General features: G+C 45.3%; 1 protein-coding gene across 1 annotated transcript; it reads left to right on the top strand.

The window, feature by feature from the left end:
- Nucleotides 1-859: 859 nt before the first annotated feature.
- Nucleotides 860-5205, top strand: WNT8A (Wnt family member 8A). The gene is made up of 6 exons (XM_044240802.1): nt 860-927; nt 1028-1061; nt 1290-1428; nt 2574-2699; nt 3401-3543; nt 4660-5205. Exons 1-6 carry the CDS (start codon nt 860-862, stop codon nt 5203-5205), a joined length of 1056 nt encoding a protein of 351 aa, XP_044096737.1.
- Nucleotides 5206-14449: the final 9244 nt, after the last annotated feature.

Raw genomic sequence — 14449 nt, 5'->3', positions numbered from 1 at the left:
AATAATAATAATAACAAAAAAAAAAAAGAAAAGAAAAGAAAATAAAGATTCCTGCCTAAGGAGCTGATGTCCTGGCAACAAAACAGGATCAGAAAGGCATTAGCTTTTTCAAATACAGCCCTGGGTGGCCCAAAGGTTGATTCTCACATATGAAATGAAGACCGACTATGAATGAAGGAAATTTACCAGAACTTACTTTGCTAGAACATGGTAGAAGGGCCTATTACAGAGAGGTCCTCTGAAATGTTTCTGTCCCACAGTCCCATGATTTCATGACTTTACAGTCACCAAGGAGGAGGGTGGGAAACATGTATTCACTTATTTTGGTAAAATGAGTAGGAGAGTGCCCCAAATAGGGTTCCCCTATAATTACTAACACCTTGGGGAAGAAGTCAGGACAGAGAGTGAGGTCTCAGTGACAGATGAGGACACTGTAGCTCTGAGGAATTGTTGACCTACCCTCAGTGTTGGGAACCTTATCTGCTCCAGGCTACAAGATTCTGAGAAATGAGCCATGGAGCTGGAAGAGACAAGTCTGATTTATAGAGGAAAGAAACCTCAAGTGTAGGGAAAGGCTTCAGCCCCTCTGTCAGCCTGGGAGGGAAGAAGGGCTGGTGGGGCGGGGTGAGGCGGGGCTTTCCTTGGAGGCTTTGGGCTGAGTCCTTCCTTCCTGGTCCCCCATTGGGTCAGGGCCTCCTGCAGCCCTGCCAGTAAGGGACAAAAGAGAAGAGCTGTTGATTTTTCCCCCTTGGCCATTCAGAATTTCCCCCACATAAATACTGAGAAGGATCCTGCCCTCTCCTCACTTCTCTGGAGTTGGCCCTGGGCTGGACCTGGTCCCCTGGGAGTGAGCAAGGCCATGGGAGACCTGTTTATGCTCAGGGTAGCTGTGGGCATATGCTATGCCACCTTCAGTGCCTCTGCCTGGTAAGTCCTTCCCCTGTGCCACCTTCCCCACTCCCCACTGAGGAAACCCCCATTATCTCATCCCCATTCACCACTGCCTCACTTTTTCTCTTTTTGATAGGTCAGTGAACAATTTCCTGATAACAGGTCCCAAGGTAGGATGGTCTCTGGCTCCTGTTTTTACCCATCCAGGTTCCTAAGGGAACTCTTTTGGGGAAAGAAAAGAGGGGAGGGGAGACAGGGCCAGAAGTCCCCCACCCAGAGGAACCCATAATTGTTCCTTCCTGGAGAGCTAACCCATTTGAGTCCTGCCTATTCCCCCAAACCCCAGAAGAACTGAGCAGAGCCAGGGCTGACCTTCATAGCTCTTTTCCCTCTGCCAGGCCTACCTGACCTACACGACCAGCGTGGCCCTGGGTGCCCAGAGTGGCATTGAGGAGTGTAAGTTCCAATTTGCTTGGGAACGCTGGAACTGCCCGGAAAATGCTCTCCAGCTCTCCACGCACAACAGGCTGAGAAGTGGTAAGTTTGTGCACCTGCACCAAGGGGTGTATGTGCATGGAGGTGAGCTTACAGTACGTGTATGTGTTGTATGTATGACATCTCTATGCACAGTGAAATGAAAAAGGTATCAGTGATCTGCTCATCTGCCACTTCCTTACTGTGAAACCCTGAGTGAGTTACATCCTCTCTCAACCCCAGTTTTGTCATGGGGTCAATAAAGCCAGCTATGTTTAGTGCACCAGGTGTACTGTAAGAGTCGAATGAGGTGAAAACAACACTATTTCCATACAAATGTAATTATTTCTCTATTTTTTAAATGTAGGCCTGTATTTGTGTATTTGTATACACCTACCTTGCACTGAGTTGCATGAAATAAAAACAAGTAAAGGGCTTTGTGTTTGCTGCCCCTAAGGAGTTTCCCATCTGCCCAGCTGTCATAAAATCCCAACAACAGAGAAGCTGAAAGATCACACTGAGCTGTGTTGTGTGTGGGGTGTGTGTGTGTGCACCTTGCAGCTCTTTATAATTGTATGTAGTAGTTCACATAAAGGCTGTTTATATACAAACAATAGAGAGGTTCCTGAGAAGAGGTAGGGGAAAGAGAGTAAAGATGTGGATGAAGAGAAGCGTCTTCCTATGGGGTTTGCAGACAGAATGGGGAGTGTGTGGAAATGAAATGAGACGATGTTTTTTAAAGAGTTTAGTAAGATACAAGTTCAGTAAATGGTAGTCACGATCGTTATGATTATTACATAGTTCCTGATTCATGTCAGAAGGAAGAAAAGGCCCTTCTCTCTTTCCTAAGCCAGCTCCATGACCCTGAGACCCCATTGACCAAGGGCACAGAAGCAGTAGCTAATGAACAGAAGGCCAGGCAGGATTTCATGAAAGCAGGGTCTTGGTCCCAATACAAATGGTGAAGAGAGTGCCCTTGGTCCCATCACTGTTTGTGTGGATTTTACCATCCCCATCCCCATGGGGATAGTCATGTCTGCCTGAAAGACATAAGGATGTTAGAAAGACATACACTGTTCTCTCAAGGAGAAGAACTTCCTCTTAAACCCAAAGGGGCAGGGACCAAGGGAGAGAGAAAATTACTTTTCCACAGTCTCTCCTTTGGGTCATCAGGGTCCAAGTTTCCAGTCCCCTCTTTCTCTCCAAAGCCACCAGGGAGACTTCTTTCATTCATGCCATCAGCTCTGCAGGAGTCATGTACACCATCACCAAGAACTGTAGCATGGGCGATTTTGAAAACTGTGGCTGCGATGAGTCAAAAAATGGAAAAACGGGTAAGTTGTACTCTCTGATGTGGGTGAAGAAGTGAGGAAGGCAGAGCTACATGCAGGCTAAGATCTTCCAGGAAAAGGCTAAGGGACACACAGGTCCCTCAAAGCCCTAGATGCTGGCAGCAACTTCTTGGTGGGAGCTCCTGGACCTATACACTTCCAAGGGATGAGCTGGGTCCATGAATCTAGGATCACCAAGTAACACTGAGCTCTAAAGCCAAAAGACCTCTAGGAATGAGAAGACCAGAGAGCTTAAAGCTAACCCAGTTACCTCGTAAAGCTAACTGAGTATCCAGAGCTGCTCAGTTATTTGCAGACCATCTAGGAGACTCAGATTTGTCATCAAAGAGGGAGGAGATGGCTCTAACAAGACTACTGTAGGATAATGATGCAGAATTCCAGAATGTTTGAGCTACAATGAACTTCTAAGATCACCTAGGCCCGGCTCAGTATGCCTACATTTACTGAGGCTGTAGAGACTAATTGCCTGGAGATGGAAAGTATCTGAACGGTAGGCAGTTGTCTTTGTGAAAAGGACCTCACCCATCCACTCTGAGCACCTCTACTTCCTGGTCTCACCTGCAGCTTTAGATGCTTCTAGAGCTCTTGGGGGATGGTTTAGCTATGTTAGCCAAAGTAACCTTGACTCCTCCTGAAACTTAGCAGGGAAATATGTGTAGAACTTATTCTTTCCTTACGTGCAGGAGGTCATGGCTGGATCTGGGGAGGCTGCAGCGACAATGTGGAATTTGGGGAAAGGATCTCCAAACTCTTTGTGGACAGCTTGGAAAAGGGAAAGGACGCTAGAGCCCTAATGAATCTTCACAACAACAGGGCAGGCAGACTGGTAGGTATAGGAGTCCGTGAGTGAACTATCAGGGTCAGTACTGGCAAGAACCTCACATCTGAACACTTACAACTTACAGCTTACCAAGAGCTGTCTCAGACCCATGTGTCATCCTTAAACCACCTATCAGGACTGGGATGGCTATCCCCTTCTCTGGATGACAAAGGCAGTTCAGGCTGAGCCAGTGGCTTGGCCAAGGCAACAGAACTAAAAAGCATCAGAACCAGGCCATAAATTCAGATCTTCTACTTTAATCTTATCACTCATCTTTGTGGTTTAGCCCCTTCCACAGGCAAGTTTCTGAGAACCCAGAACAATACAGTACACAAAAGCCTTGCTCTCATGACTTAAAATTTTAACCATTTCAATTGTGTGTTCTAGGAAATTAATGGGGAGGTGGTTATCATCCAACCTGTATCCTAAGATCTGTCTGGACTTCAAGGGATTGAGACTGATCAAGGCTTCTCTGGAGGGTCTATTCTCCCCCAAGACTTCTGGAGTATTCTGAACTCCAATCTGGAAGCAAGTTAGATTTAAAGCTTAGAGCATAAAAATTTCCCTTTGAACCTATACCTGCATGACCTGGACCAGAGCAAGGGAAGAGGATTTCAAGGCAATTACACACATGAGTAATTGCTTTGGGGGTAGGGGTTCAGACTGCATGAGCTCCCTTCCCTCTGGGAGAGGACAAATCCAAACCCTCACCAGCCCCTACCTTGAAGACAATAATAGTGCCAAAGATCATATTTTCTTAATTTCCACAGTACTCTTGATCGTTCTTATTCCAGTGAGAGAGAGAAACAAGCTACACGAGTGATGGAGTTGTGCCTAGAGCTTAGGTTTCCTGATTCCTGTAACTTCCTCAACATTTGCCCGATTTTCCCAAAGAATACTCAAGGGCACTTTAAAATTACCCTAACCAACGCCTTTACACCCCCCAAACACTCCAACTGAGAAGATCTGAAGTGGGGCCCAGAAATAGTGTTTTTCACAGACCTCCCTGGGAATTCTGATGCTCCTCCAAAGTTAAGCAGCACAGCTCTAAAATATCCCATTTAATTTCTAGCCTTCCATCTTCCTTACCCAGGTTCCTCCTCTCTCTCTTTCTCTCTGAAGGCAGTGCGAGCCATCATGAAAAGGACCTGCAAATGTCATGGCATCTCTGGGAGCTGCAGCATCCAGACCTGCTGGCTGCAGCTGGCTGACTTCCGGGAGATGGGGGACTACCTGAAGGCCAAGTATGACCGGGCCCTGAAAATTGAGATGGATAAGCGGCAGCTGAGGGCTGGCAACAGCGCTGAGGGCCGCTGGGCACCCGCTGAGGCCTTCCTTCCCAGTGCAGAGGCAGAGCTGATCTTTCTAGAGGAATCACCAGATTACTGCACCCGCAATTCCAGCCTGGGCGTCTCTGGCACAGAAGGTCGGGAGTGTCTGCAGAACAGCCGCAACGCATCCCGGTGGGAGCAGCGCAGCTGTGGACGCTTGTGTACAGAGTGCGGCCTGCAGGTGGAAGAGAGAAGAACTGAGGCCATCAGCAGCTGTAACTGCAAATTCCAGTGGTGCTGTACAGTCAGGTGTGACCAGTGCAGGCGTGTGGTGAATAGGTACTACTGCTCCAGCTCCCCGGGCCGCGCGTGGTCCGCACGCAAGGCCAGCGCCTGACAGCACCCACACAGATTCCCTCGCTCGGTGGCATGTTGCTTTCTCAGAGAGAGTGAATTTGAGAACAACTGGAAAATCACAGGGTTGGTCTGTAGCGCCCTTCATACCTGCAATTCCAGGGAAATGGAGGCCCAGGTATAACCTGCCCAGTGCATTCTGGGCAGAGTTGAGTTTGGAGCCTGGCCTTCTAATGTGGGCAGACCCCATCTCCTCCCTCCTGCAAGTTATTTCCTGGTCTTTGCACCTGTCCTTCTGCAGCTTGCTAGAGGGGAGTTTGGTTTGGGGGGATCTTATCCAGCGGGATACTCAAAGTACTTGTCAAGTTTCAGAGGGAATGGAAGCAAAAAACTGAGTTCTGTCTGGACTTCTGAAGGAGCAACCTGATGCTAGCTAGCTGCAGAAAGACCAGCTACATGTTCCACTTACATGTACCACTTATACCCCTACATAAGTGGGGCAGAGACCATAGACATCCCTAGTGGGAGGTTTTTTGGGGTATTGGGTTTTTCGTCTGAGTATGCACTTTTTAAAAGTTCTTGGGGTGCCTGACTGGCTCAGTTGGTAGAGCATGTGACTCTTATTCTTGGGGTTGTGAGTTTAAGCCCCACATTGGGCACAGAGCTTACTTTAAAAAAAAAAAAATCTCCCCACAAAACTCTGGGGAAACCAGGGCCCAACATAAGCTGAAGATTTTCCCAGATCAGAAACCACCTTCGTAACCATGGAAAAAGAATGGTCATAGTAAGTGGGCAGATGATCCCAGCGTATCTAGACTTATCTAGATAAGTCCCTCCACCACCTTGCCCAAAGACTGGATTTTTTCCCCAAAGAGCTGTCAAATGACTCTGTTTTGTTATTTTCCCAGATTGGGAACTCAACTTCATTTTGCAATAAATGCTAGGATATATATCCATCCATCTGAGACCTTTTATTTCTCTCTTTGGAAACCTTAGTTTAAGAAAGGGAATGGGAGGGACACCCAAGTGGCTCAGTGGGTTAAGCCGCTGCCTTCAGCTCAGGTCATGATCCTAGGGTCATGGGATCGAGTCCTACATAGGACTGTTTCTCTGCCTCCACCTGCCACTCTGCCTGCTTGTGCACGCTCTCTCTCTCTGAAAAATAAATAAGTAAAATCTTAAAAAAAAAAAAAAAGGGAAACCCTGCTTGTATATTCCAAATATGAACAAGGCTAAGGGGAAAACTGGAAGTATCCAACCCCCTTGGATATGTGTTTGAGAGATAATATAATTGAGAACCAAGAACTGGGCCAATAGGAAAACTATCCATACTCCCAGATTTAAAAGGTGGTATTTTACTGCAACCTAAGAAACTTGAGGGACAAGGAAGCCCTTTGAACTTGAATCATATTCAAAGTGTGTTTGCTCTCTTAACTTGGGCTTCCTGGGGTGTCTGTATGCCTCAGGGAGGACCTGGGCAAGAGACTAAGAAAGTTGTGGATTCTACCTTCCTCATTTGCAATTCTACATCTTCCACTGGCAATCTTGGGGCGGGGAGCCCCTAGGGGCTCAACAACTGGTCTCCTAAATTTCAAGCATCCCAGCCTTGGGAATCTCCCCTCTGGGCAAAAGCCAAGCACCCCTGCAGGGATGAGGTATTTCAGATATGTTGAATAAACAAGTAAAATGACTGATCACCAAGAGTGTGGAAACACCCTCAGCCTAACATTTTAAATTAGAAAACAATTTAAATAGCATGGAGGACAAGGGGCGTTAGAGAGGAGTAGGGAATTTGGGTGAATTGGAAGGGGAGGTGAACCATGAGAGACTATGGACTCTGAAAAACAGTCTGAGGGGTTTGAAGTGGCGGGGGGGTGGGAGGTTGGGGTACCAGGTGGTGGGTATTATAGAGGGCACAGCTTGCATGGAGCACTGGGTGTGGTGAAAAAATAATGAATACTGTTTTTCTGAAAATAAATAAATTGGGAAAGAAAAAAAAAAAGAAAACAATTTAAAGGGGCGCCTGGGTGGCTCAGTCGTTAAGCCTCTGCCTTTGGTTCAGGTCATGATCCCAGGGTCCTGGGATCTGGGATCCAGCCCCATGTAATGCTCCCTGCTCTACGAGAGACCTGCTTCTCCCTCTCCCTCTCCCACTTCCCCTGCTTGTGTTCCCTCTTTCACTGTCTCTCTCTCTGTCAAATAAATAAATAAAATCTTTTGTTCAACAGTATGGCAAACTAGTTAAATCATGGCCCCACAATGGAATATCAACCATTAAAATAATATTCTGGAGAAACACTTAGCAACATGAAAAACATACATGATCTATTAAGTGAAAAAAGTTAATTACAAAACAGTATGTTCAGTATAACCCAATTTTGTTTTTTAAAACAGGAAAATACTGGGGACCTAGCTGGGTCAGTTAAGTCATGCCATTCTTGATCTCAAGATCATAAGCTCAAGCCCCACAGTGGGCATAGAGCTTACTTAAGAAAATATGAAAACATTTGCTATCATGTAATACCAAATAGAGTAATTTGTTTTCCTTTTTGTGTCTTCTGCATTTTTACATATCTCTACAATAAACAAATATTTTTCTTATCAAAAAGAATGAGTACTGGGGTACCTGGCTGGCTCAGTCAATAGAGCATGTAACTCTTGATCTCAGGGTTGTGAGTTTGAGCCCCTTTAAAAACAAATAAATAGGGGAGCCTAGATAGCTCAGTAATTAAGTGTCTGCCTTGGGCTCAGGTCATGTCCTGGGATCAAGCCCTGTGTCACAGCGTGATCCCTGCTCAGTGGGAAGTTTCCTTCTCCCTGTGCCTCTGATCCCGCTCCCCTCCCTCTCTCAAATGGATAAATAAAATATTTTTAAAAAATAAATATTAAAGGGGCGCCTGGGTGGCTCAGTGGGTTAAAGCTTCTGCCTTCACCTCAGGTCATGATCTCAGGGTCCTGGGATCAAGCCCGGAATCGGGCTCTCTGCTCAGCAGGGAGCCTGCTTCCTCCTCTCTCTGCCTGCCTCTCTGCCTACTTGTGATTTGTCTCTGTCAAAGAAATAAATAAAATCTAATAAATAAATAACAAATAAATAAATAAATGCTAAAAAAATACTTGTCATTAAATACTTTTAGAAAAAATAATGTTATTTTTTTTAGTGCCAACAGGAAATAACTCCTCTTTTTTTTTAGTGAAAAGGAAAGTGAAATATTCACTAAGGAAGATGGCATCCCAAGAGAAAATATAAGCAATTACCTTGAAAGCTCCCTGAGGTCTCTGTTCTTTCTGGTGCATTTACAACTCCCACAGATGCCAGAGACAAAGAGAAATTCATTAAAGTGCAGCCTATGTCAAGGAAATAGAAGATTTATTCTACCTCTCTCCTAAGGAAGCTTACAGAAAGACACCACAGTTAGTGACAAAGGAAGTGTCTGTGTGCCGTGGTAGTGGAAAGGGGAACGAGGCACTACCTAATCACTAGAATTATGGTGAAGAAATAGGCAACATAAAGAAAAGATTATTAACCTGGGGCTCAAAGAGAAACAAAAATTGTAATTCTGTGGCCTTGAGGTCAATCCTCCAGTTCACAAAGATGCCAAAGTGCCCATCAAGAAACCTGAAGTTGTGGGGCGCCTGGGTGGCTCAGTGGGTTAAGCCGCTGCCTTCGGCTCAGGTCATGATCTCAGGGTCCTGGGATCAAGTCCCGCATCGGGCTCTCTGCTCATCAGGGAGCCTGCTTCCCTCTCTCTCTGCCTGCCTCTCCATCTACTTGTGATTTCTCTCTGTCAAATAAATACATAAAATCTTAAAAAAAAAAAAAAAACTTCATGATTTCTTTAAAGAAACCTGAAGTGACATTTTGCTAGGGAAATGAACAAAGTAGATTTTCTCCCTTCATTCCTAACCGAATCTCCAACCAAAGGACCCAGGTACTTGACGCTTTGACATTCCCACAGCAACAGCCCCCAGACCTTGCCGACATTCCCAAATAATCCTAGGGGGGATTTTCAGAAACAAAACTATCTCTCGACTGTCCTGTACAAACATGATGATTCAAGAAGAGAATGACTTATGTCTTCTGTGGGTTTATATCTGAGGCTTTCAACGAATGAAGCCCAGAGCGATTGGGAATTCCATGGAAAGAATTCCTACTTCCCCAAAAAGCTCGTAGTCCCACTCCTTCCAACTCTCTTCCATCCTCATTCATCTTATCCTCATGGCGATCAATCACATCAACCAATCTTCCTACATAGACCCTGAGCCAGAAGCTAAAGGAATTCAGATTTCTCTACATCCATCACCTTCCTGTCAGGGATTCATTCCAACGCATTGCAGTGTTATTCAGATTCACTAGTTACAACCTTACCCTCCTTCCCTTTTGGCTCATCCTTAACAAACTGGCTATCATTGAGGTGACAGAACAGTAAAACTCCTATATTCAATAGGTTCAGGGCCCAAGACTGGCAATATTGGACCACAATCTATGGTGGATCCTGAAAACCTGATGAAAAAAAAAGAATCAGCTCAATGAGGGAAACCGGTCACTGAGCCTATCCCTGTATTTCAAATGCAGGCACGCTTCACATGGCCTGGAGAGTAGAAGCCTGTGTTTCCTCAGGCTTTTATTTTTATTTTATTTTATTTTAAATTATTTGAGAAAGTGAGAGCTGAGTGGAGGGGCAGAGGAAAAAGTAGACTCCCCGCTGAGCAGAGCGCCCGATGCGGGGCTCAAACCCAGAACCCAGAGATTGTGACCCGAGCCGAAGGTAGAGGCTTAAACCACTGAGCCCCCTGGGTGCCCCTCTCAGTCTATTTTAAAAGGAGAACACGCTTCTGCTTGCCAGACCCCTCCAAAGTTTATTCTTCTCTCCTCCCACCTCCTTTTCCTCCCTCACCTCCTCCTGCTCTTCCTCCTCCTCCTTCCCATCTGACCTTTGTCATGCGGAGAATTAGGGACTCCCAAGAAAACTGTGAGGTCTGTTCCTAGAGCTCCTATGGGCTCTTGCCAATCTCCTCAGGGTTTGCCAGTGGGCAGTTGTAATAGCAAGGGTGAAAGGGAAGTAATGAAACACATACTAAGCGTCAAGTGTTAAGATATATTATATGCTTCAATCCTGGGAACAAGCCAATTAAAGCGTTACAATTACTCCCCTCTTATTACTGAGGAAACTATGGCTCAGATAAGTTAAGCACCCAACCTAAAATTAAACACAAGGAGTTAGATTTTAATTTTGGGCCCCTATCACCCAAATCTATACTCTTTCCCAACATCACTCCGGCTCTGGGAGCCCCGGGAATCTCGGGTGACATTCCTAACTGTCATGACAGCTTTGCAGAATGACTACCATTCATATGCAGTGAAAGGTGTCCTCTTCCTCTCTCTTGTGCAAGCAGGAGCGTTAAATTCTCAGCCCTTCTCTAGAATGTAGAAACCTAACTTTTGACTTGCAAAGGCCTTCCTTAGAATGATAAAGCAAGATAGCCTGACTCCTGCAGACCTGGGACTACAGAATCCTGGTTCGCTAGGTGGTACTCAAAGAAAAAGGCTAACAACTATGGTCTATATTAGAGGTCAAAGTTTCAAAGGAATGTAAAGAAGGAGTGTTTATTTTAGAGGGTAGAGGAAGGAAAACAGGATCCAGAGAAAGACATATTTCTCGCCCCAGATCACAAACTACTTATAATCATTGATCAGAAAAGCCAGAGAGAGATTCAGGGCCTAGATACAGATGTTTGGGTTGGGGGGAAATGAAATGAAAGCAAGAACCAGAGCAAAAGCTTCAGGAGGGTTAAAGACCTTTGAGTAGGACTACAGCTCTAAACCAGCTAATACCCGCTACATTCCCTAACAAAAAGGGGGAAAGTTGGTTTTAGAGGAACAAAGTGTCCTGCCCAGTGTCTCCAAAGGAGATGACTGAAGAGATAACACTAGATTACAAGGCCTTGAACACTGTCCATGGCTCATGCTCTGTCCACCTGCCAGACTACCCTTGTCATCAGAAAAGTGATGTTGGATGACAAATGCAAGTATTCCGGAAATTAGGCTAGGGCTCCAGGAAGCCTCAGACTGTACTTAGTCAGTGAGGGGGTAGGGAGACTTGGGTAAGGGGACTAGGCACGTGGGTAAGGGAGAAGGCCTGCTGGTGCACCAGGAGCCCAGATTCATTCCCACATTCCTCCCAGATCCTCAGGTTCCTGAACTGACCCATGTTGAGGTACTGAGGTCCCTTGTCGTTTGTTCACCAGGACTTCCTGCAGTCCATAAGAGATGACTTGATTAGCCACATGCTTCTTAACAGAACAGCTCCTAATCAAAAGCCTACTGAAGAGTAGAACATCGTACACTCTGCTTGAAAGACCATCAAGAGGGGCGTGTGGGTGACTCAAGTCAGTTAAGCATCTGCCTTGGGTTCAGGTCATGATTTTGGAATGGAGCCCTGAGACACTAGGCTCGCTGCTCAGCAGGGATCCTGCTTCTCCTTCTCCCTCTGCCCCTCTATCCCCACTCCTGCATTCTCCCTCTCTCTCTCTCTCTCCCTCTTTTTGTTCTCTCTCTCAAATAAACTCCAGAAAGAAAGAAAGAGAGAAAAGAAAAGAAAAAAGTAAAGAAAAGAAGGACCATCAAGGGAGGGGCGTCTGGTGGTTCAGTTGGTTAAACATCTGTCTCTGGCTCAGGTCATGATCCCCGGGTCTTGGAATCAAGTCCCCATTGGGCTCCCTGCTCCAAGCAGTCTGCTCTCCCACTGCATGCAAACTGCCCCACCACCACCCTGGCTCATGCGCGCGCTCTCTCTCTCTTTCAAATAAACAAATAAAATCTTGGGGTGCCTGGGTGGCTCAGTCAGTTAAGCATCTGCCTTCAGCTCAGGTCATGATTTCAGGGTCCTTGCTTGGTGGGGAGCCTGCTTCTCCCTCTGCCTGCCTCTCCCCCTTCTTCTCCCCTCTTTCCAACAAATAAACAAAATTTTTAAAGAAAAGAAAAAAAGAAAGACCAAGGGAGAGGGGGGAGTCAGTCCTTCCTTCTTGTGATAAACTACTTATCAGGACATTTGCTGCATGTCTAACCTGAATCAGCACTGCTATAATTTAAGCCTACTAAAACCTCCAGGACCTCTCATTATGGATTCAGGCTTTCAAACTCTCCTTTTCTCCAAGCTAAATCACCCTAATTACTCCAGTTTCTCACTGGTTTTCTCTCACACTCTTTTTTATTATTCTCTGCTGCCACAGAGCTTTGATTGTCTCATCAGGTCCTACTTGCCATTTATTTCTTCATGGCCTGAGTTCATTTCTAACCCCCGTCATTTCAGCGAAGTAGTCTTGATTCCCACTTCCATCAGCTGGGACCACAATTGTCAAAGCTGGAAATGGTGCAAGGGCAAGAACACGAAACTGACAACCAGGACACACTTGCTTCTCTGCTCTCACCATTGGAGGCCTTTTTTTCTTTTCTTTTCTTTTTTTAAAAGATTTTATTTATTTGTCAGAGAGAAAGAGTATGTGCATAAGCAGGGGGAGCAGCAGAGGAAGAGGGAGAAGCAGACTCCTTGCTCAGCAGGGAGCCCAACATGGGACTTGATCCCGGGACCCTGGGATCATGACCTGAGCCCAAAGCAGACACTTAACCAACTGAGCCAAGGCACCCCACCACTGGAGATCTACTCCAAAATTCCAGTTCTGTTTCTCTGCTGATCACTGCTAAATCCCCATCTCTGTGCAAATTCAAGGCACCACAGGTCTAATGCTTCACCAACCATTTCTACTGGGATGACAACATTGATTTTCTCTTATGACTTCTGTTTCCATGGAGAAATTTCAGGCCATGGGAAAACTGTGAATGACTGAAACTTGTCCTGAATCTTCCTTGACTCCTCCCTCTGCTCAACTTTTCATATTTAGTCATCTTCCTTTAGGTTTGGCCTCCAAATCTATACCCTCCTCTTCATTACTTTTGCCTCCAGTTTTGACTAACACTGTTATATCTTGTACCTAAATTTTCTACTAAACTTTGCACTCAATAATTGATATTTTGGCTCTTGACTCTCCACTTAACACATTGTTATAATATTTATCTAATATACCACATTCAGTTCATCATTTGATTTAAAAACAAGCAAACAGAGGCACCTGGGTGGCTCAGTGGGTTAAAGCCTTTGCCTTTGGCTCAGGTCACGATCCCAGGGACCTGGGATCAAGCCCTGCATCGGGCTCTCTGTTCAGCAGGAAACCTGCTTCCCCACTCTTTCTCTGCCTGCCTCTCTGCCTATTTGTGCTCTCTCTCTGTCAAATAAATAAATAAAATCTTTTAAAAATAAATAAATAAAAGTAAAAACAAATTAACAAAGAAGGGTACCTGGCTGGCTCAGTTGGTAGAGCATGTGACTCTTGATGTCTGGGTAGGAGTCTGAATCCCACATTGAGGGGCAGAGTATACTTAAAATTTTTAAATCCTCAAAGACAAAACAAAACAAAAGAAAAATCCCTTGCAATGTCCTAGAAAATAGAATCTCAATTTTTTGGCCTGACATTTCAAGTCTCCTAAACTGGACACTATCCTACAGTAACATTTAAACATTTTTTCTATAAATATATTCTCATAAAAATTCAAACAATTTAGAAGTCAATAGACCAAAACATGAATAATCAGCTTTATTGCCTTCTTCCTCCAGCCCACTGCCCTTCCCACAAGTAACTGCTCCTAACTCACTTTTCCAGTTTCATCCTTTGTTTCCTCAGCCCCAGCTAGACTACATTATGATAGTTCCTCACATATAGTGTTTCCATGCAACTTCTTTTTTTTTTTTTTAAGATTTTATTTATTTATTTGACAGACAGAGATCACAAGTAGGCAGAGAGGCAGGCAGAGAGAGAGAGAGAGGAGGAAGCAGGCTCCCTTCAGAGCAGAGAGCCCAATGTAGGGCTCGATCCCAGGACCCTGGGATCATGACCTGAGCCGAAGGCAGAGGCTTTAATCCACTGAGCCACCCAGGTGCCCCTCCATGCAACTTTTGTGTCCCAGTGGAGGCCATCTTCTTCCCTGAAATACTTTTGCCCTAACTACTGACTATCCAACTCCAAACATTCTGTTCTTAAGGTTTATTACCTGCTCCTTGAATGTGCCTGCCTTTTATTGGATAGGATCTAAATATCACTGCCTATGATATCTAGTCATTATGGATTTTCTCTGTTTCAACAATAGAGCTGACAAGTCTCCACTTGGAGGTAGGACCATGTTACCTCTCCCTGCCTCCAAAAACCTCTCACAACACTCTGCATAGGGTAGGTAA

The sequence above is a fragment of the Neovison vison genome, chromosome 1, assembly GCF_020171115.1.
Source record: "Neovison vison isolate M4711 chromosome 1, ASM_NN_V1, whole genome shotgun sequence".
NCBI classification, from domain to species: Eukaryota; Metazoa; Chordata; class Mammalia; order Carnivora; family Mustelidae; genus Neogale; species Neogale vison.
This window is presented reverse-complemented; position numbering and strand designations above follow the sequence as displayed.